Source organism: Myotis daubentonii, chromosome 16 (assembly GCF_963259705.1).
Source record: "Myotis daubentonii chromosome 16, mMyoDau2.1, whole genome shotgun sequence".
NCBI classification, from domain to species: Eukaryota; Metazoa; Chordata; class Mammalia; order Chiroptera; family Vespertilionidae; genus Myotis; species Myotis daubentonii.
This window is the reverse complement of record NC_081855.1, coordinates 36,677,485-36,698,919: the sequence shown is the minus strand read 5'-3', so window position 1 is coordinate 36,698,919 and position 21,435 is coordinate 36,677,485. Positions and strand designations below refer to the sequence as shown.

The 21,435-nt window shown below is 46.9% G+C and overlaps 1 protein-coding gene across 3 annotated transcripts in view; it reads left to right on the top strand.

Annotated features, from left to right (window-relative positions):
* The window catches only part of YPEL2 (yippee like 2), an 85,332-nt gene that overhangs the window by 46,890 nt on the left and 17,007 nt on the right, over positions 1 to 21,435 (top strand). For all 3 annotated transcript variants that reach the window (XR_009449216.1, XM_059669820.1, XM_059669819.1), the window contains exon 2: positions 669 to 982. Coding sequence is in view for 2 of the 3 variants with exons in the window: in XM_059669820.1 (XP_059525803.1) it covers positions 866 to 982 (117 nt within the window). In the remaining variant the exon portion in view is untranslated. The remainder of the gene's footprint in view (positions 1 to 668; positions 983 to 21,435) is intronic.

The window sequence follows — 21,435 nt, the reverse complement described above, 5'->3', positions numbered from 1 at the left end:
GAATTTTAGGTGCAGGAATTTATTTCATTGGTTTCATTTATTCACTTGAGGGTTTTTTGTTTGCTTGCTGGCTTGCTTGTTTTTAATATACTAAGCATCTACTTCTGGGCAAGATAGGGCAAAGGGAATTACTTCTCCCCAAAAAGCTGGCCGGCCATGAGGGCCCTGGCTGGTTGGGAACTTGATCCTTTGTATCCCATACTTAGTGTGGGGCATATTGGAGTTGACGTGTTGGGAACGGATGAGAAATCCAGATGTGACTGTTGATGTGGTGACTCTCTGGGGGCTGCATTTCTCCTTTCACTCCTGCCATTTATCTTAGCCGGCTCAGGAGAGGGGGCCCTGAGGAGCCCTCGCCCAGGGGCTACAGGTAGCACATTCACGCCTGGCCTGTTGCAGGGCTCCCTAGAATGGTGATCATGCCAGTTTGCTGTATGTCGGTGGAGGGACTGCTGAGAGCCCTGAACCTCCAACTCGAGGAAAGCAGCAGTTCTGGGATCTCCGGTGGTTTCTTTCTCCTTCCTGGGGCATCTTGACACAGCACCCGAAGCAGAAGGGGGTCATTTCATCCTATAACTGTTGCCCTCCTGGTGGCAGTTGGACTCGACTTGCTTTGCAGGAAGCCCAGCTCCATCAGCTAATGATATTCCCTTATCTTGGTACTGCAGGCTGCTGAGCACCGGCCGGAGACCTCTGCTTGAGGGTCCTTCCTCTGAAGACATCGCCAGTGTGTGGAGCCCGCCCCACACCCACTTCCTGCCACACCACGGCCTTTACCTGTGTCTTCCGGTGTTTCCCCTGCGACCCGTCCTGTGGGAGTGCCTCGTGGGCTGCCCCAGAGTTCACCCCACGCTCAGCGGCGCCAATGGTGAAGATGACAAGATCCAAGACTTTCCAGGCCTATCTGCCCTCCTGCCACCGGACCTACAGCTGCATTCACTGCAGAGCCCACTTGGCCAATCATGATGAACTCATTTCCAAGGTACACGTTCCCTGCAGGCCTGCCTTGCCTTCCCCGGGGAAGGGCACTTCCTGCCCCTAAAGGTGCAGACAGTTACAAGCTCTCCAAGAGCCTGGGTATTGGTGCTGCATCTTCAATACCAGGGGAGGAGGTGTGGGAGTTAGGGAGGGGCTGACCCACGTGGCTGTCTCATCCAACTGAGAAATAACTGAGTTGGGGAGGGCCTGTGCTAGTTTGTTATTTTGGAAATTAGATGCCATCCCTGTTGGAGGCTGTGGGGAATGGTGGCTCGCAGGCCAGAGGGGAGAGGGGCTAAGGAGGGATTGGAGTCTTTGGCTTGGCTTGCTTGGCGTAGGTTGGCAGATGAACACTGTCTAGAATGCTGCCTGCCTGGAAAGCGAGTGGGAAGAAAGTTGGTGGGGCCAGGATGTCTTGTAGTGGGTTCTTAGCTGAGATGAGTTGAGGATACAGCCTTTCAAGGTCATGAGACTGTTGACTTTGGGGAGGACCAGAGTGACTTGGTGAATAGCTGACTCACTGGCCTGTGGGGACCATTAGGGCCTTAACATGGCATTTGATCCCAATTAGAAGAGAAAATGGAACCCTATTTTCCAGAGGAGCCTTGGCAACTGCTTCCTAAAGTTGGGGTGGGGGTGGGAGGATATGAAAAAAATAAATAAACCCAACGTCTCCGCTGTACAGTCTAGGAACTGGCTCCTTCAAGCAGCACTCTCAGGGGAGCTGCCTCCCTCCTGGCCCTGAATTCCCACGGGAGGAGAAACAGGTTTTACGAGGCTACATAAAAAGGAGAAAGAGATCACGGAGGACTTTTCCCTTAAAAAAAAAAAAATCACACACACACACACAAAAAAACTCCTTCCTCTGAACCTGTACTACATGCCATTCAAGCAAAAAAAAAAAAGAAAAGAAAAAGAAAAAAGATAAAAAGAAACAAACAGGCCTTTATGCAGACCCAGACTAAGTTTTAAAAAAATGCTAGAAAAGATGGCATCGTTTTCCCTGCCCCGGGCCTGGGAGCCCCAGCCAGAGAGGGAGGAAGGACAGCAGTTCCACAACAGTCGTGTCCAGCTGGCTGACCCACCAGGACATGAGGAAGGCTGCTGAACAACCACGTGTGGTGGAGGGATTCTTAAGTCAGGACCCGGGTTGGACCCCCTCCTCCTAGGCGTCTTCCAGGGTCTAGGGTTACACAGACCTTGAACCCTGGAGCCCTCTGAGTCCGGCACCTGGCCCACTTCCCTTCTCTGGGTTTCTTCCAGTTACTCTCCTTCCTGCTGTTTCTGCTTCAGCCAGCCATAGCTTCCTCCTCCGTCACCTAACTCGTGTTGTCTCAGATGCCTTGGATCTTACGGGAACCCCTTGAGTGTGGAAGTTTGGATGGGGGAGGCTGTGTCAGCGAGGGAAGACAGGATTCAGTCCTTTTTGCTTTGGAAGAGTGCCTGCAAGCTTGAAGGGAAAATGTGAGTTGTCCTATTTCTGAAAACCTCCAGAGAAAGTGGAAGCCAAGACATTTTTTTTTTAATACCAGGAAGAAGTGCTCTGTATCGTAAGAAAATGAGGGACCAGTGAAATGTATTTTAGCGCCTTCTCCGTCCTAAAATCCTGCTACTTGACACTTTGTTATCTCACTTAACCTTCATAAGAAGCCTTTAAAGCAGGTGACATTAGTCATATTTCATTTTTAAAAATACCTTCAGGCTTCTTTTTCCCCCCTTTAAATATGTTTTTTTTTTTTATTATTGATTTTTTTAGGGAGAGAGAGAGAGAGAGGGAGGGAGGGAGGGAGGGAGGGAGGGAGGAAGCGGGGAGGGAGAGAGAGATAGACACATCAATGAGAGAGAAACATCAACATCGATCGGCTGCCTCCTGCACACTCCCTGCTAGGGATTGAGCCTACAACCCAGGCATGTGTCCCAATTGGAAATCAAACTACAGACCTCTTGATGTATGGTCTGATACTCAACCACTGAGCCACACCGGTTGGGCTATACTAGTCATATTTTATATGGATGGAGTTTTCTATGGATGGAGAAGTGGAGAGTTGTAAATGTTGCCTAAGAACTTAAATTGGAGGGTCAAAGAAGAGAGAGCAATTACTCTGAGCATGTTTAAGAAGGATTTCTGGAAGAAGTAGGCCCTGTAGGATAGGCTGAAGTGACTATGGGGAGATGGCAATGGCCTTCAAAGTCACTCTCATCTCTGGCCTGGTGTACGGGGTCTTGGATGATCTGGCTGAGCCAACCTTTTGAGTTGGGGCTCCTGCCAGTTCCTTGCTTTATGTTCCAACCACTTGGAACTAAGCAGCATTCCCTAAATATACAGACAGGATTTCAGGCTGCTGTGCCTCAGCCAAGGACAGCCCTTTTTCCTCACCTTCCTCTCTCCCAGGAGCCCCTACACAGTCTTTTCCACCTGGGGCCATTTCCTACTAGCTTTGTATCCTTTGGGTCAGAATCCCACCCAAGGCAAGAGCTCAATAAATGATCAAATACATGCATGGATGGAGCCTGACCTTTGGGAGAAGAGCAAGAGAGACTTGGTTGGCCTCATGCCCTCTCTCCTGGGCCTTCTGGGGCAAAAAGGCTCATTCACAAATCCAGGCCAAAGTCAGCACAGGCTTTAGTTTCATTGGCCACAACCGGTGCACAGATGGGGTGCATTAGAGCTTGATGATTTAAAGAGTTGGGTTAAATGCCTGGCTGTGGGTTAGGACTGAGGGAACTGTAGCTGGCACCGCACAAAGATTCCTTTATTTCACTCCACAGCCACCCCCGGCGTTAAGTAATCTATAGATTCTTCTGCAGGTCCGATTAACAGGAAGATCATTGCCCCAGCCCCCTCCTTGGAAAATGGGCCTTTCTTTTCATTTTGTTTCTCCCTTCCATCTAAGAAAGTTCAGGGAGAGAATGTTTCCCCTGTTCTCCCCCCTTGAGGTAATCTGTGTGGTTTCAGGGTCAGCCCCGTGGGAGTTAGGCACTGGGAAGCGGATAACTGGGGCAGCCGTGTAATTAAACGATACGTTGTGCTTGTAATAGAGCCTTTGATCTGGAAGCTTGACATTCCATTGTTTGGTCTAAAAAAAGAAAAGATGACACAAAGGTCCAGAGAACTGCAGCCCTGAGTGTTTGGCCAGCAGAGAACAGGGGATGGTACCAAGACTTTGGGCTCCCTTCCTACCAGTGTGACTCAGCCCACATGGAAATGCATAGTTGTCAAAGGATTTGAACAATTAGGGCCATATTGGCATGTGTGGTAAAGAATCCTGCAGTGAGTGGTCCACCTTCCCAGCTTGCTCTAGATCCCCAGACGCCTGGCATCAACTGTCCAGCCTCTGATTCCCAGCCCCTCACTAATCAGAGGGGTGAGATGATATTTGCTGTGTCTAATGCCTAGTAGCTAGCGCTGTGCTCACTGTGTGCTCTCTCCCTAACAGTGCTGAGTGGTAAGTGTACCTTACTGTGTGTGGAGGGGGGAGCAGGTTTACCTCATTGGGTTGCTATGAGGCTGGATGAGATCATAGATGTGTGGGTGGTTTGTAAATCAAAGAAAGCTCTATGCAAGTATAAAGTGGTTCCTCTGCTTCTCTTGGCCTTGTTTTCCAAAAAAAAAAAAAAAAAAAAAAGAAAAAGAAAAGAAAAAAGAAAGAAAGAAAAGGAAAGAAAAAAGGAAAGACAGGGGTGGGGTGGAGGGGATTGTTCCTGCTGACACCAAGCAAATTTCCATTAGCTAAGATAGTTTCCCTTTAGACCATGGAGCACAGGAGTTAGACAAGGAGGAAAAGGAAATAGAAGAAATCGACAGCAAAGATGCACGTGTCTGCAGAAAGGTAACAGCTTTCACTCGGTGGGATGATGGCTGGGGGTGGGTAGGTGAGTCGATGAGAGAACTATCTGGGGAATGTGCTGAGGCATCATCCTACAGCTTCTTTCTTGGGGGTGTTGTGCTCTGAGTGTCTGCCTGCAGAGGTGTTTTGAGTTGGCATGAGGAATTGCTCACACTGTAGTTTCTTACTTAATGGTGCAAGCCCCAGGATAAAGTTATACCTGGGTTATAAATAATAATGGTTTCCATTGGAACCGTTAGTTGCCCTGAGTAAGAACCATCCAACGCTCATTTCAGTGGGGACTATTATGGAACCCTGGATCTTCACAAAGCTTTTCCCTGAAAACTTCCTCTGTCGTCGTCATTCCCTCCCTCCCACCTGCTAACCCTACCGTGGCATCCTGGAGTAGGCCATTTGGGAATAGTGAGTTGGGTTCATCTATCACAATCCCACTCTAAGGACAGTGGCTTCATTTGGAGACACTGGCTGCTTTAGTTACTGCTCTAGGTCCTTGGAGGGAAGGTATAGGAGGCTCTGGAGTGTGGGGGGTGGGGAGTCCAGTGAAGGCAACAGGAAGAAATCTTGTGCTCACTCTCTCAAACTATTTTTGCTACGTCAGACCTTTAGGTCAGTTATCTTCTGGTGACAGATACAAAATTCTCAGAGTTGCAGGTCACTGATGAGCTCAGCCCCTCTTCAAGAGGAAACAGGCCATGGGCCACTCAGTGACCAACTGAGGTTCCATAGCCTCAAAACCGCACCCCTCAGCTGCACTCCGTGGGAAGAGCCTGCCTCAGCTGCTTCCTTCTCAGCTGGGGAGCTCCTAGGAGGCAGGTTCTTTTTGTTCCCTCTGGGGTTCCATCAGGCTTACCGTGGTAGCGTTTGGGTTTTCCCTTCGTGTCTAGACCTTAGAGGAAGTGTTTCTGTCATCGTTCAGAGCAAGACCTTCTGAAGGCTTGTGTGGATCTCACAGTTGCTGAGAGGCCACTCTACCTCAGTTTCCCAGCTCTGCTTCTGAGCCTAGTGCTTGATACCTGTGATTCTCAAAAAGACTTGTACCCCCAACACTATGGCTTAGAGGTAGTGGGCACGGAGGAGGTGTCAGTCTGGAAGTACCGAGATCCAACCCATTCTGTCTATCTCTATAAGTCATCATATCCTTTCTCAATTCCCAACCTCTACCAGCTTGTCTTTCATGTACAATAAACGAACTCTCCAGAATATTAATGCCATTTTTTATGTCCTGAAAATCTCATGTAGAAAACCACACAAGAACAAATTTGTAAAAGCCTACTCATTTCATTTTCTCTAAGTACCCTGGAAAATGTTATAGTCTGCATTGGATTGTACTAGTAGTGTTAGTGACTTCTATGCCACATCAAGCAGAATAAACCATAAAGAACATGCACAATAAGATGTGTCACTTAGATAATTCTTGCAAATTATATTTTCAATTCTAATTTTATCAATTAAGAGACTTTTGGTATCTAGTGGGGTATATGCCAGTGATTTTTACAAAAACCATGATTCAATAAAATTAGTATTTCTATTCTAGCAAAATGATTGTATGCAAATCTGTAAATGTTTACCTCAAAAAAGTGAACTTTTTGTTTCTGAAATAGTAGGACTCAGGCTTTTCCCAGAGTGACCGATGAGCTGTCAGCAACAAAAGGCTGAGAGCAGCCCCACACAATAAAGTGCCTTTGTTGCTTTTGCAGTGTTTGCAGATCATTGTTGAATGTTTGTCAGTGTTTCCTAAAGAGCATTTCTGAGGTACAGCAAAGGCAAGAGTGACAAATTATGGAAGCATTCCAATATAAGCCAAGAAGCCCAGTTTCAAAACAGTCCATCAGTTTAGCTTCTGTAGAGAAAATCACATATCTAACCTAAATTACTTCTTTACTTCTTTTCTACAACTACTTGACCTTTGCAAGTCCCAATCTCCTATCCAGGAAGTATTAGTTCTGGAAGAGTGCAAACAAGATGACCTGTCGACCACCGAGGAAGGAGGAACAGGTGAACCAAGTTCATACAGAAAATCTCCCAACAAAGTGATGTCATTAGATTACAGTGTTTCTTGGTGAAAAGAAACCGTGTGGAGCTTATAAGATATCTTATAGCATCTTCCCCCATACAGACAGAGATTGATTCAAATTCTGGGTGAGATCAGCCATAAATTAGGCCGGGATGTTTGCGTGGAGTCATTGTTTCAGGACAGGACCGCCACAGCAGGATCTCAGAGGCCTCTGGCGTGTGTGGGTGATGGCAGGGGGGACTGTGCCCATACTTGCTCTTTTGTCTCATTGTCTCTGTTCTGTCACTACACAAATGCTAAACATGTACTCTGTGTGTATATGTGTGTGTAGCCCTGTTCTAGATACCCTGCTACTGTGTATATGTGTAGCCCTGTTCTAGATAACCTGCTACTACCCTTAAGGATTTTATCTTCAAGGAACTTTGTAGTTGGGGAGATAATAGGTTCATAAGTCATCCCTTCTTGGAGTTTGTACTTCACCTTGTGTTTATCTTAAAGCAATTATCACCGTGTAACGATGCACATCTCCCATTAGCTTGTGAACTACTTGAGGATATGCTTGTGATGTCATCTTTGTGTCTTTGGCACCCGACACAGCTCCTAAAGACTGGTAGATTTTCAGCGAATATCTGAGTGAATGACTGTTAGTACCCAGGATAGAGACAGAGATCAGCGGTCTTAATTTGGGGTCCGTGGACTGGCTTCAAGGGATCCCTGAAGTTGTATGTTTAATTCTGTGTGCACGTATCATTTTCTAGGGAGGTTTCCATGGCTTTCATTAGGTTTTCAAAGGAGTTGTTGGTCAAAAATGAACTTTATGGGCCAGATATTGAGGGACTGAGATGGAAGGGGTAGGTTGAAGCCAGATTGTTGGAAGAATACAAGTTCGACTTGATCCTGCTGGCAGCTGGGTACTACTGAAGACTTTTGAGCAAGTAACTAAGTGACCAGAGCTTTGTTGTGAGAAGGGACATGTGGTTGTGATGTGGTAGAGGAACTGCTGAAGAGACTAGAAATGGAAAAACTAGTGCATGTGCATTGCAGGGATCTGAAGGTATCCCAGGCATGTGGTGATCATGCAGTAAATGCTTGTGGACCACTGCTTGAGAAAGAAATGCTCGCATTCTGTCCTCACGAACAAGAGGAACTGAATTCAGGAAGCCACACGCTTTGGATAGCGGCAGACCTGTCCCACTGTGTTGCCTGTTCCCTGTGAAAATGAACCTGGGCACAAGTAGAATTGCTTACCAGTTTGTTATCCAAGGAGCTGCCAGGGGCGGAGTCTGGTGCAAGCAGCAGGAGCACACGAATCTGCTCGATTGTGATCCCTTCTCTGTAGTTGCTTTAAATACCAAAAGGAAATGTCGACTGAGCTCTGAGGCGTACCCTGAAAATTAACTCAGTTTGCGAATGTCTGTAAGGATCCAATCATAAGGTTGGTTGGTACATGAATGTCTCGGCATTCGGTGAGGACGCTGGTGATTGCAAACTTGTGTTCCCAGTCAAAATCCAAGAAAATCATTTCAATAGGAAGCTGTGAAGTGGGTGAAGGACCTCTGCCCTGTGTTTGAGCACCAGTCCTCCCCCCACCTCTGCACCATTGCTGGCGTGACCAGAATCCGCTGTCATACACCGCATGTCCATTTCAGTATTATTTATTATTTATTTTTTGCATTCGAAACAACATGCCAGGCCCTCGCCTGTGTACCAGGCATAGGTAGATGAAGCCAACAAGATTCCTGCACCTTTGGGTACATGGGAATGAAAGGCTCTCTGGGGAGGGCAGAAGGTTACTGATTGACGTTGTGTTGGTGACAAACACCACAGGGTGAAAAGTCTACATTGCTGCTATTACCTACTATTTATTGAACATATACTGTGTGCTAAGGACTCCTTTAGATGTTTTCTTCATCACTTTACAACATCCCTTCAAAGTGGGGATTAACTGACTTGCCTACAAGAAGCTGTATGAGGTACGGATCGATATAGGTCTATGCCCTCTTTGCCATTTAAGGACCTAGGTTATTTTCTGGTCTCTCTCAGTAAAATTGTTGGTGAATTGTACCCTGCATTCCCTCCTTCATTTTCCTTGCCTAAAGAATCCTTTCTTTCTCTATATCCAGTTTCTACCTATTCTTTTTTCTTTTTTTTTTGTATCTATGCATGCATTAAAAAAATTTAATATGTGGCAGAAAATTTTAAAATACAATATGCTTAAATAATATATAACCAGATACACTTCAAGTCCACATTAGAGAATTCATCATGTGGAAATTTGATTGAATGCGTAGGGAAAAACTATTTTGCTTTTAAGCACCTTATGTGGCCAAATGTACAACATATGTGGTCATTTATATAAAAAGCTGGAAACTGCAAAACGAAGCACCAAATATACCAGCCAAATACTATATTGGTCACATATGCAGGATAGTCACATAAAGGAAGTAAAATCAGGTTCATGAGGCTATGCATTCTTTATTAACCACCTTATAAAAGCTCAGACAACTATTCTTTTCCTGGTAAGAACGCGACGTGAAATGAAAAAACCTGCAATATATCTGAGGTGTTATTTTAGGCAATTGCATTAAGAAGCTTGTAGAATGATATGCAAAAAGCTATTTTCATTGACTGTTAAAAGAAAAAAGTGTCTTTTCTCAATAAGCATTTCCATCCAACCTTATAGAGAAATAAGTAGCCTCTACCCATTCTTTTTAAAAAATATATATTTTATTGATTTTTTTTTTTTTTTTACAGAGAGTCAGGGAGAGGGATAGAGAGTTAGAAACATCGATGAGAGAGAAACATCGATCAGCTGCCTCCTGCACGCCGCCTACCGGGGATGTGCCCGCAGCCAAGGTACATGCCCTTGACCGGAATCGAACCTGGGACCCTTCAGTCCACAGGCTGACGCTCTATCCACTGAGCCAAACCGGTTAGGGCTCTACCCATTCTTGAATACCAGCTTCAGTGTTTTCCAGGATGTCTTCCTGGGCTAGAGGATTGCCTCCCTCCACTGAATGTCTATACACCGTGCCGATTGCGTATTCGTTTAGCAATTAATAATGACGTCTTGTAATAATAATACGGTCTGTGTTATTGTGGTTACAGGCCCTTTTTTTGTATAATTGCCTTGTTTCCTAACAAGAGTCTAAATGACCTGAAGTCATAGACTCTCAGAACATTAGAGCTGGAGGGTCCTGGGAACCTGGTTCAGCTCCTGGTACAGATCAAGAAAGCACTGAGTACCTCTTGACTTTGTACCTTGCCACCTCCTCCCTGCTGCACCGCCTACTGCCTTGCACCTAACGGTTGCTTGTCAATGCTGGAGGCAGCCCGGGGAATTAAAGTATCAAGCTGTATGATCTTGGGCAAGGCTGGTCTCTCTGGCTCTCCTTTTTCTTCCTCCTTCCAAGTGAGGTGTTAGATGAAACTACCTTTAAAGGTTCCTTCCACATCCCCCTGATTATAATGTAGCAGCAAAAGATGATATGAAGCAACATAACTTGGGGTTAACAGGGTAAAGTCTGAGCCAGAACATTGCCTCGGTTTAGACTCTGGCTTCTTTACTTAGCGGTTATGCAAGTTAAGTAACCTTGTCTTAATGCCCTCATTGGGAAAATGGGAATACTATTAATATTAGATACCGGATAGAATTTTTGTGGAAATTAAATGAGGTAATCAAGCACTTCACAGTACTTGACGTATAGTAAATGCTTAGCAAATGCTGCTAGCTGTTGTTTTCTGCAAAATAACAACAGAAAGTGGCACTCAAACATAACCAGGTCCTGGCACCCATAATTGTCCTGGTATATTTATTCCTTCTTTTTTTGAGAGACTCAACTTTTGCCCATTAGCTATACAGCTGGTCTTCGGAGGCTTCTGATCCTTGTTACTTACAATTCCAAAGGGACCGACAGGTCTCTGGAGGCAGTTAAATCACAGAAGCAGCAGCCTTCGTCCTGCTTCCTGGGGCCTTACCTGCAGGCACCTGCCAGGTCTCTCTAGCATTTTAAGTGGAAAATCTGTTCCACCCCCTTCTCTCCTGTTCTGTCAGGTGGTTACTTTGCCTCTGACCACAGACCTGCAGGGTCACAGAGACCTCAAACTACTGTGACAACAGCAGCCAGGCAGCTGGGAGAGAGTTCAGGGCCTGGGTGTCAGGGCCACAGCCAAGAATTGCTTGTCAGTTTGATTAACTCTGTGATGGTTCAGGTGTGTGTGGGGAGGCAGGGAGGCCGAGCTTCTTTGGAAAGAAGTCATTTTGCTTATCCTTAAAAAAACACACAAAGAATCTCTGATCCTGTTGTTTCCAAAGCACTTAGCCTGTTCCTGAGGGAGGTGGGGTTTGACCTGGTGACCCAGAGCTGCCGGCCGGCCGGCCGAGGAGAGCTTCCCCACCCTCTGCCTATTGCTGGTGGCTGGACAGTGACTCAGGGGAGGAGGGAGCTGAGGAGGAAACTGGCTTTGCCAGCTGCTGCTCACAGCATCTAATCAGTCTACAAGCTCCTCCCTCCAGACCACAGTGAAGGCAAGAGCAGAGCAGGTGGCACTGGCTCCCCCTCCCCGTCTCCCCCAACACCTTTGGATCTTTAAAGGGGCAACTAATGGTCGTCAAAAGCCAAACGGTCTCTCTTTGGAGGCCCAGGAACTCCTTTTCCTCCCTGTGAGGGCTGGTCCACCACAACATTCCCTGGAACTCCAGCTCTCTAACAGGTAAATGAGGGCACAGAAAAGCATTTCCTGACCAGAACAAAACTCCCAGAATGACCCCTCCTGCACCACGCTCCATCATCATTTGTTCCACATTTAGGGAGCTCCTCTTACATGTTAAGTAGCGAGGATGCAGTGGCAAACAGATGCGTGTATGCCTTGCCCTCACCCAGCTTGTACCCAGTACCCTTTGGTTACTGGGAAGCCACTGTCCAGAGGAGCAGCTGGCGACAGTAGAGGTGGGGATCTCCACCCTGAGCCTGGTACCGAGTTGTCTGGGGCAGCTGAGAAGCCAACATTTCCATGTTGTTTTCCATTCCATTTGCCTGATTTCCATGCCCAAATGTGTACAGCTTTTTCCTTGACTATCCCTGTCCTCCCATCATGTCAGCCGGGTTTAGTCCAGCCTCGTAAAAGTGCCAGCTGGGCCCTTGCAGCTCGAGGTGGCCCGTGACCGAGCCCTGCTGTTCCCTGATGTGTATTTGGGAGAACGTCTGTTTGCTGGGCCAGGCCTCTCACCATTGCTGGTGGCTCCATTTTTATTTCTGAAAGTTGCTTGACTTGACCCTCAGCTGGCCCCCCCCCGTTTCCATGCCAGATGTTCAAAATGACAGGGAGGGCTCTGCAGAGCCCCAGTCAAGTTCACTTGGAAAAACCTAAGGAAAGAGGAAGCAAGAGAAACCAGACCTCCTACAGCTCCATAAGTCACCGTATTTTTTTACTCTCCCCTCAGCAGAAGAAAGAAAGAAAAAAATAAAAGCAAAGTATGTTTGTGGGGGAGGAGAGCTCCTCCCTGTCTGTCTCCTGTAAAATAACAGGCGCATCTGCCCTGGGCACTGAGCGGGCAGGTGCTGGGTAAATACAGGAGGAAGGAAAGCCGATAAGATATGGTCTGACAAATCTAGGTCACCAGGCTGCTGCTAGGCACCTGTATGACTGGTCACCTTGAAACTGACAGGAGGGAGGAGGATGGACTTTTGTTCAGGGCACAGACTGGCCAACTTCCCATGCTTTTGTTTGTTTATTCGGTAAGCATTTCTTGAGCACCATTATATTCCAGGCCACGTGGTGTAGGTATTTTAGGCCCTTCTGTGTCTCCATTAGGCAAAACCTCCTCCTGGATCCCAGGCCTGTAACTAGTGCTTAAAAAAAAAAAAAAAAAAAAGACATGACATCATGCAAAAGCCAGTCCACTAACTCGCGAGTGGGGGCAGCCAGTCTCTTGGTAGACTAAGGAGCTGTTGGAAGGCTTACTTCCCTGTTCCTTCAGCTAGATCAGGGGTGGGCAGAACTTTTCTGTGCAGGCCAGATAGTAGACATTTCAGGCTTTGCTGGCCATATGTTCTCAGCCACTCAATTCTGCACCCATAGAATGCATCAACGAAGGAGTGTGGCTACATTCCAGCAAAACTTTATTTGCAAAACAGGTGAGAGACCCAAGTTGGCCCTTGTGTATTGTTTGCTGACTCCTAGGCTAGATATGTGGTCAGGGTGGCCTCCGGCCAGAGACAGTCACTCTGTGTCCTCAGTTTTTGTTTTCCTGTAGGAATGAATTCAGATAGGAGAGTACAAATAGCAGCACGAACAAGTGAGAATTTACCTGCAGAAAAGGAATACGCTCAGATATAGTCGGAGCGGGCAACTCAGCCAGCCAAAACCGAACCAAGGGCCCCCCACGCAGTTGGGGGTTTGGGGAGTTTATACCCCTGGCTGGAGTGTCCCCAATTAAGTCTCCCCCTCCATTATTTCTCACAAGTAAAAATATAGCTCCAAGTTGTAAGGCTCCTTCACCCAGGTGTTATGCCACTGGTTACACCACTCCCTGGAGGGGCTCTAAGTCTTCTCTCTTCACATAGGGGTCTGTTGCCTTTATTACCTAACTTAGGTTTGTCACAGCTCACAGGTATCGCCTCCAGGCCCTAACTGCCTTACCCAGCTCATGTCTTCCTTGCTGCCTGCTCTAACAGATGGTCGAAATGCGTGTTGGAGAATTGGGTTCATGTGATTTCAGGAGGAATTCCAAACCAGCAGGTGACTGCCTTTGGTGTGGATAGCGTAGGACAGTGATGGCGAACCTATGACACGCGTGTCAGAGGTGACACGCGAACTCATTTTTTTGGTTGATTTTTCTTTGTTAAATGGCATTTAAATATATAAAATAAATATCAAAAGTATAAATCTTTGTTTTACTATGGTTGCAAATATCAAAAAATTTCTATATGTGACACGGCACCGGAGTTAAGTTAGGGTTTTTCAAAATGCCGACACGCCGAGCTCAGAAGGTTCGCCATCACTGGTGTAGGAGCTAAAGCACTGCTTGTTGACAGGGTTGATTGACACTCCGGTGTCAGTTTAACTGCACAGACAATTCCACTTCACAGGCCAAACTTCAGCCTCGGCCACGTCGCGCGCCCAGGTTCCCACCAAAGGTTACCAGGTGACCCAGCCAGACAGCGCACATAGTTTCATACAATCTCAACACTCCAATGGGAAAACAGTGAGGGGCGCTGCTGATGGGGAGTCAGTAGCATCATTTTAAAAGCCCTGAATGAAGGGTCACGCCGCCTCTACTCTCAGTCTGGCTCTGCCACTAACTATTCGTTGTGGCATTGGTAAGTCACTTTAACCTCTCTGCCCAGTCAGCAGATACTGAGTACTGTGCGAGGCACTGGGGATACTGAAATGGATGCAACAAAATTCTTGCTTTAAGGAGCTTATGGTTTATCAGGGAAGAGAAATAAGATGCAGTGAAACACAGGGTTTGGGTAGGTGATGGTTCAGGATTCCGGGGGGACAAAGAGCAGGATGAGTGTTTACTTAGTGAACAAAAAAGGGGAGTCCATCCCGAATAGAGTCAGAGAAACATTCTAGAGGCGATCGAGCCTAGGGAATCACAGGTGAGAGATGGAGGAGGCATGTGAGGGGGAATCAGGAGGTCAGCAGGGGTGGGTCATGGGGCCCAGGCTCCCCGCGAAGGAGGTTAGACTTAGTCCTGTGTGCTGTGGGAGCCACTGGAAGGTTTTAAGCAAGGGAGTCCTAGCATCTGATTCAGGTTGGACTCAACGTCTCTCCAGTTTCCATAAACCCTGTAGTCGCAAGCTTCAGGTGAATAGAAATGTTGGTAGTGTATAAAGTTAATAAGCATGATAATTAAACCAGTGGCTGTAATTAATAACCAGGCTCAGTCCCTTGCTGGTAGTGCCTTTAGCTAAACAGCCACCGGATAAATCATTGGCCAACACCAAGCACCCTGAGCTCTGAGAAGAGGGACTTTCAAAGTTCCCTGGTTTGCTGGGCCATGTACTCCCTCTTATGTGACCCTGGTGGCTTCTTGAGGCTCACTGAGTCGTCGTAGGCTGGCAATTGCAACGCCACACTTATGTGCTTTCCTGCTACTTTAAAGGGAGAGCTGAGTTGCATCATTCAGATGGCATTTGGTGTAGCTTTGAGGCTCAGGATAGGGCAAAGGGTGGGGGGGGGCGCTAAGTGGCTTCTGCAGTCTTCATGTATTTTAGGGCCTGCCTGAGCATAATTTAGGCCATTAGAAAATGGGGGTTCCTGGGCAGCGATTGCCAAATCTGACAGCACATCAGGGTAGCCTGGGATGAAAAGGCTGATCTACAGGTCCCACCTGCAGAGATCCCTATGGTGTAGGTCTGAATGTGACTAGGGCAACACCCAAGTCATCTAGGACACAACATTTAAGGAGGCATGTATTCGTAGGGTTTGTACAAGTGCAGAGGCGGCACTTCAGAGTGAGGACCTCCTTAAATGTTGTGTTCTAGCTTTCTGGCTGGCCTCCCCCTAATCCCAGCCCTAGGAGGGAGTCTCCCCTCTCCCCCTGAGATTCTGATGCAACTAGTACTAATATTGGGAGCCACAGCTCTGGGACAAAAGTTCTCAATACTTGGGAAATAGCTACCCATGCTGCCCCTACCACCCGCTACCTACCGTCCCCATTCCACTGCGTGAAGGCCCAAAGGGCGGTTTTGGCTAACATTTGTCTGAAAAAAGAAACAGCTCTTTGGAAGCATTCGTCTAATAATGAAGACAATAGTCATCATTTTACTGAGAGTGTACTAAGTGCCAGGCACTGTACTGGGGACTTTTGATGGGACTCACATCTTCTGTCTTAATTCCAATCCAGAGAGAGGTGTGCTACTATTGTTCTCATGTTCAGGCAACGAAAGTAAAGCTTAGACAAATTGAGTTGACCAACGGCACTCAGCTAGGAAATGGTAGAACCAGAATTGGAATTTAGGCAGGACCCCCGTCCATGCCCCTGAAAGTACTCCAGCGTGCGGTTTATTTTTTTGCTCTGGATTAGCAGAGGAGACCAGCTCAACCCCCTCTCCTGGTCTTTCCCAGGTTGTCTACCTGGCTCTGAAATCTCTAGGTAACTCCCTGTTTCTAGAACCAAACATGGAGCCCCAGATTTCCTCTGCGTGTGTATGTTTCTGTAAATAGGGTTTCTGACCCACGGACCCATGGCCCCCGGAAAGGGGTGGAAGGAGACCCTCAACAGGGGCAGAAGAGTTACTCTTTCTTAAGCTATTTACTGATCGACTCCCTTTACTCCTGAAACCAGAAAGAAGAGGAACTCAAGAGTCAGCAGGGCTCAGAGCCCTAATTTGTGGTCCAACTGGGTCAGGGGGAGTGACCCGGTGCAGTGGCCTTTTTTTTTTTTTTTTTTTTCCTTCAGGGACACGTGTGCCCAGCTCAGTAGAGCAGAGTTCCATGCACAGAGGGGAGAGATTCCAGATCCCCCCTCCCGGGGGTGGGGTTATCTCTCCCATAAAGCATGTCTGCCTATTCAGTCCCTTCCTCCCTGGCTCTCTGGCTGGGCTCCTGCCGGTGTTAAGTTGCTCCAAATACCCAGTCTCTTATTTCACATCCTCAGGCAAAGATCCCACAGCCAAGGTGCCCTTTCAGCTTAGCTTTCCCATCGGCTGCTCACTGACAGATAAGCTCCTAAGAAGAGGGAAGAGGGAGGGTGCAGAGGTGGGGAAAACCGGAGCCCACCCCTTTGTTGTCCTCCAGCCCCCAGTGTTGTGTGTGATGGGGTGGCGGCCAGCGGCCTGGCCCCAGGCCCTCATTGGCAGCTGGGACTTGACTTGGCCAAGACACAATGGCACATATGCTTGGGCTTTACCTTAGGGTGGGAATTGGAGGCCGAAAGTTTGTTAAGTGTCAAGAGACAAGGAAACTCTGTTTTGTGTGTGGGCTGGGAGAACGCAGGGGCTCCGGAGCCAGGCTCTGTTTCTGCATAATCTGCCAGACTCCCAGTCCAGACCTCACGGAGATGGCTCATTCCTTGGGCTGGGTAGACTGAGACACGAGTGCTGCTGGGCGTCTGGAGCGAGAAGGAGCCAGTGGACAGAATGTTCTTGCACCTGGATGGACCAGCCACAGCACAAGCTGGGCCCCTGCAGGTAGAGGCGAACCCTTTCTCATTTAGTCAATCCATATCTTCAGTAACAAATTTGCTGCTGGATGAAGTGGTTCTAATGTACCTTTCTGAAGTGATATAAGCGGTTAAAATAAAAACGGGAGTGACCAGGAAGTTTGCACAGTTAGGTCCATTGGTCTTACTGCTCTGGGGAGTGAACCTGTATCCTGGACTTAACCTTCCACCTCTGCTCCTCTCTTGCTACTCGCAACCAAAGCGAATGCCTGGAACCTGGTGATAGGGATGATTACGTGGAGTTCGTTGGTATTCCAAACAGGCTCAGCTCATTTCCCCAAGAAGAGGTCCCCAACCATGGCCTCCAAAGATAACCTTGTGGGCAGTGCCTAGGTAACAGAACCCAAGAATTGGGCCTCTGTGTGTAGGTTGGTGCCCAGAATATATCGAAAATGATATCCAGAATGTCCAGAGACTATTTAAAACGTGTATAGAAAGGTAGCAATTAAATGTTTGCCTTGGAATAAGGCTGGCCTCTGCGCTCTCCCAGGAGCCCTCGCCTAGGGAAGATGATTAAAAATAGATCTGAGTAGCACTTCCTGCTTGGCAGATGGCTGATAGCAAACACTGGGGCTTGCAGCTGACCTTTCCCTTCTGAAATCTGCTCTGTTTCCATGATGCTAATTGAGTCCCTCTCTAGACCTAATCAAAGATCTGGCTGCAAAAAAAAACACACACCACACACACAAACCACACTTGCCATCCTGGCTGGGCTCACTTCATGGAGCAACTTGAAAGTGCTGGAATTTGCATGGAAACACCCACTCCGAGTTCCAACTGGCTGGTCCTTGTTTGAAAATGAACAAGTTCTGCTTTCAAATTTGCTGTCCAGGGCTGTGGAGGATCCCACCCCCTCTCTGCCCCCGTCCATAAGGAACGATTAGTGGATGGGGGAGTGCTAAGAGCACCCAGTGTTTAGACCTGTGCACAATAGACAATGCTCACTCTCACTTCAGAACAGAGTAGGTGTCCGAAAGAGGGGCTTCTGGAGGTTTGGCTTCTAGGGGTGGCTCCATCCTCACTTATAAAGCACAGTATCAAACTATGGAAGATACAAGGCATGTGTTGTTTTTATTATTATATGTAGCAAACATCTAGGGACCCTCGCTGGCTTTTCATTGAGTTATTCTCCTCCCCACGGAAAGAGAAGAGGATATACACAGACTGCCCTGAGTCCTCAAGGGTTTCTTCTACCTACTTCCTTTCCAAGGACAGTCCTTGCGCACCTAGAGTGCTCTCATCCCTTCCAGTCCCATCCGTGTTCTCAGAATCCTTTTAACATCCATAATGTATTATAGGGACCTCTAGGTGGTTTTGTACATATTTAATAGGTTGTAGTCCCATTGGCTAGATTGTAAGCACCTTCAGGGCAGAGCTGACTGGCTGTATTCTCATGGTGCCCAGCAACATCTGACACAGCTGCTCGTTACATGTTTGCTGACATATAATTACAGAGGCTCCATATTCCTTCGGACGACTGCATCACAAGATTCTGAGCCATACCCTTCTCATCGGAAATCAGGTTCCCCCTCCCCAACTGACTACTTTAATGTGACACAAAACTTTTTGGCCTGGGAGAGGATTTTCCAGGGCCTGATATTTTACAATGGACCTGAGACTTTCATGTTGGCCGGGGAGAAGGTTGAGCGCCAGAAGATGTGAAGGGGATTTTAGTGCCTGTCTTGAGGATGAGAGTTGCAGGGTGAAATCAGATAAAATAGACCAGCTGATGTTTTATGCAGATAAACAGGAAGTTTTAAAACACCAGGGAAGAGGTCTAACTCTGAGTCAGAAATGTTTGTTTAATGTGTGAGGCGTATTCTCTCTAGAGAATATGGACTCACAAAATGTTCACCCTTCTAAGAGACCTTACTCAACCCCCTCATTTCACAGATGACACAACTCCCAGCTCAGAGGAACAGGGATCTGTCCAAGGACATGGTAGTTGGAGGCAGATGACCCTGGCAGGGCTGGGAGTGGGTGGCCGGTTAATCCTACCCAGTCACATTATGCTTCTAGAGGGAATACCAGTAATCACCAGTGCACAGCTTTTGCACTTTGGCAAAAATATTTCTAATATTTATTTGTTCCCGTTTCTTTCTTAAGAGCTCTTTGGCTGTGATTTCTTCAAGTCGTACAATGATCCTCACCACTGTGACCCTTTTAAGTAACATTGGCTCTTCCTTCATAACTTTACTCCTAAACTCAGTCCCTTAGGGTATAAGAGTACAGAGGTTAAATGTAGGTCTTTGCTAATATGCTCACCGGAGGAAACCTACTGCAGGACCACTGCTAACGTGCGAACACACTGATGAACCTACTTCAGTTTGTATGCAGCCTCAAGTCCAGTTGTTTCATTAAATAAGGCCTTGCGCTTTGGTTAGCATTTCCAGGAGAGGGAAGTGTTGAAAGTATTTAGAGAACACCTAGTAGGAAATGAAACATCAGGTTCAGAAGCAAGTGGTAAACTTGGTGAGGAAATCTGAAGGAAATGACCTGGCTGGAGAACCTAGCGAGAGAACATGGCTACAGAACTTGGCTGGAGATCCAAACCAGAATTTGACTGGAGATCCTGGCTAGGCTGCTGATCAACTGAACGCTGTCTCCATGTCATTCCTTCTTCGCCGACTCCGTCCACACCTTTGGGGACCCCTGGACCTGCTGGGGTTGGACCTCAGCAGTAGAAGAAGTGTGCTACCATTTATTGAGGGCCTGGTAGATGCCAGGCATTTTACTTTCTTCGAGGTGTTACACCATTTGGCAGATGAGGAACTTGAGACCATGGAGGTCACCATATCCAATAATATACCCTACAGAGAGTTCCAGAACTGGGAATTTAACTAGTTCATCCAACTGCTTAATTCTTTCATTATACCAAAGCACTAAACTGGGACAGGTTTAGCCCATAGAAGGAAACCTTGATGTGGGCAAGAGAACAGCATTAAAGCTGTAACTTGAAGTGCTATTTGGTACCAAAGGATATAAAGATGGAGGATTTGGGGGGCTCTCAGGAGACAGAGTTCATCCAGCTCATGTAAGTACTTTTGGCACTGTCAGAGCAACTGGTAGCGGGTTTCCGGTCCCTGGAAGTATTTAAGCAGAGGTTGGGTAGCAGTGTGGACAAGGTGTATCAGGTGAGTGGCTGGCCTTTGCAACTTCTTCAAATCTCAATAGACTATGACATTAAAATTAGGTTAAGTCATATGCATATTTGGTTTGGTTTTGAGATCCTCCGCTACATGAGATTCCTACAGACTGCAGTTAGTTAAGTATTTCTCTTATACCATTTCTCCAAGCATTCTTCTGGGTTCTCTGCTCAGTCTTGGCCATGAAGTTCAGGAATTTTAAGGGGCTTCTTGGTTTTCAATTATTTTTTTTCATGGGTTGTAAAATCTGAATCATTCATTCAGTAATAAGCTGGGAAGGCTGTTTTCAGGCTGGGATGCAGAGTCTTACGCATGGAAGGTGTACAAATTTAATTGTATCCATTCATTCGCGGTGACCAAGCTCTGGTGGAGTGAGTTTAATTTACAGTAGAACAGATCATCCTGAACGCTTGAAATGTGTGTTATCTTCCTGGAAGGTAGACCCACTTGAGCAAGAGGATTCTATTTAGTCAGCTGCTAAGTAAACATGGCATCAGAGCAGAGCAGAGGAAACTGAATAGCCTAAGAGGTTTTCATCAGTTTTGACAGCTTGATCCACCCTTCTTCTAGGAGATGGCTTTTCCAAATGGACACGCTCTTGAAAAAATTTGAGGCTTGGAGTCAGAAGCCATCATCTAAGTTCTGACCTTGACTTCCAAGCTTTGTAAAGCTGAGTAAATCACTTGAGCCGCCCTGGGCTTCAGTTTCCTCCTGTTGTTTTGGAGGTTGATTCCGTTCATGTATGTGAAAGTGCTTTGCATGTTCTGACATCTTATATATGTGTCATATTAGTCGAACTCTGTTAGGCTCCCCTCTTTCAGGAAGTCACTTGGACAACACCCTTGTTATCCCATCTTCACTCACCCCTGGACTTTGGAGCCAGACCACCTAGGTCTCTATCATGTATTGGCCTGGGCACATGTCTTAACTTCTCTCTCTGCCTCACTTTTCTCATCTGTAAAATGGGGACGATGATTGTACCTACCTCATTAGATTGTTGAGAGGATTAAATGACTTTGCTTATGTAAAACTATTTGAATCCTGCCTGGCATATGATAAACACTGTGTAAATGTGAGCCGTTATTGTTATTTCACAACTTAACGAGCCACCTCAGTTTCGTCTATAAACTGTCTCCAATATCACTACAGGATGTGCTTGTTAGGAAAAAATTAAAAAAGCAATTTCCTTCGTAGCTTCAGTCTTGGATATTAGGCTTTTCTGGCCTTTTTTGCCCAGATTGGTTACAGAGCAAGCCTTACCTAGAGAGTCTGTCG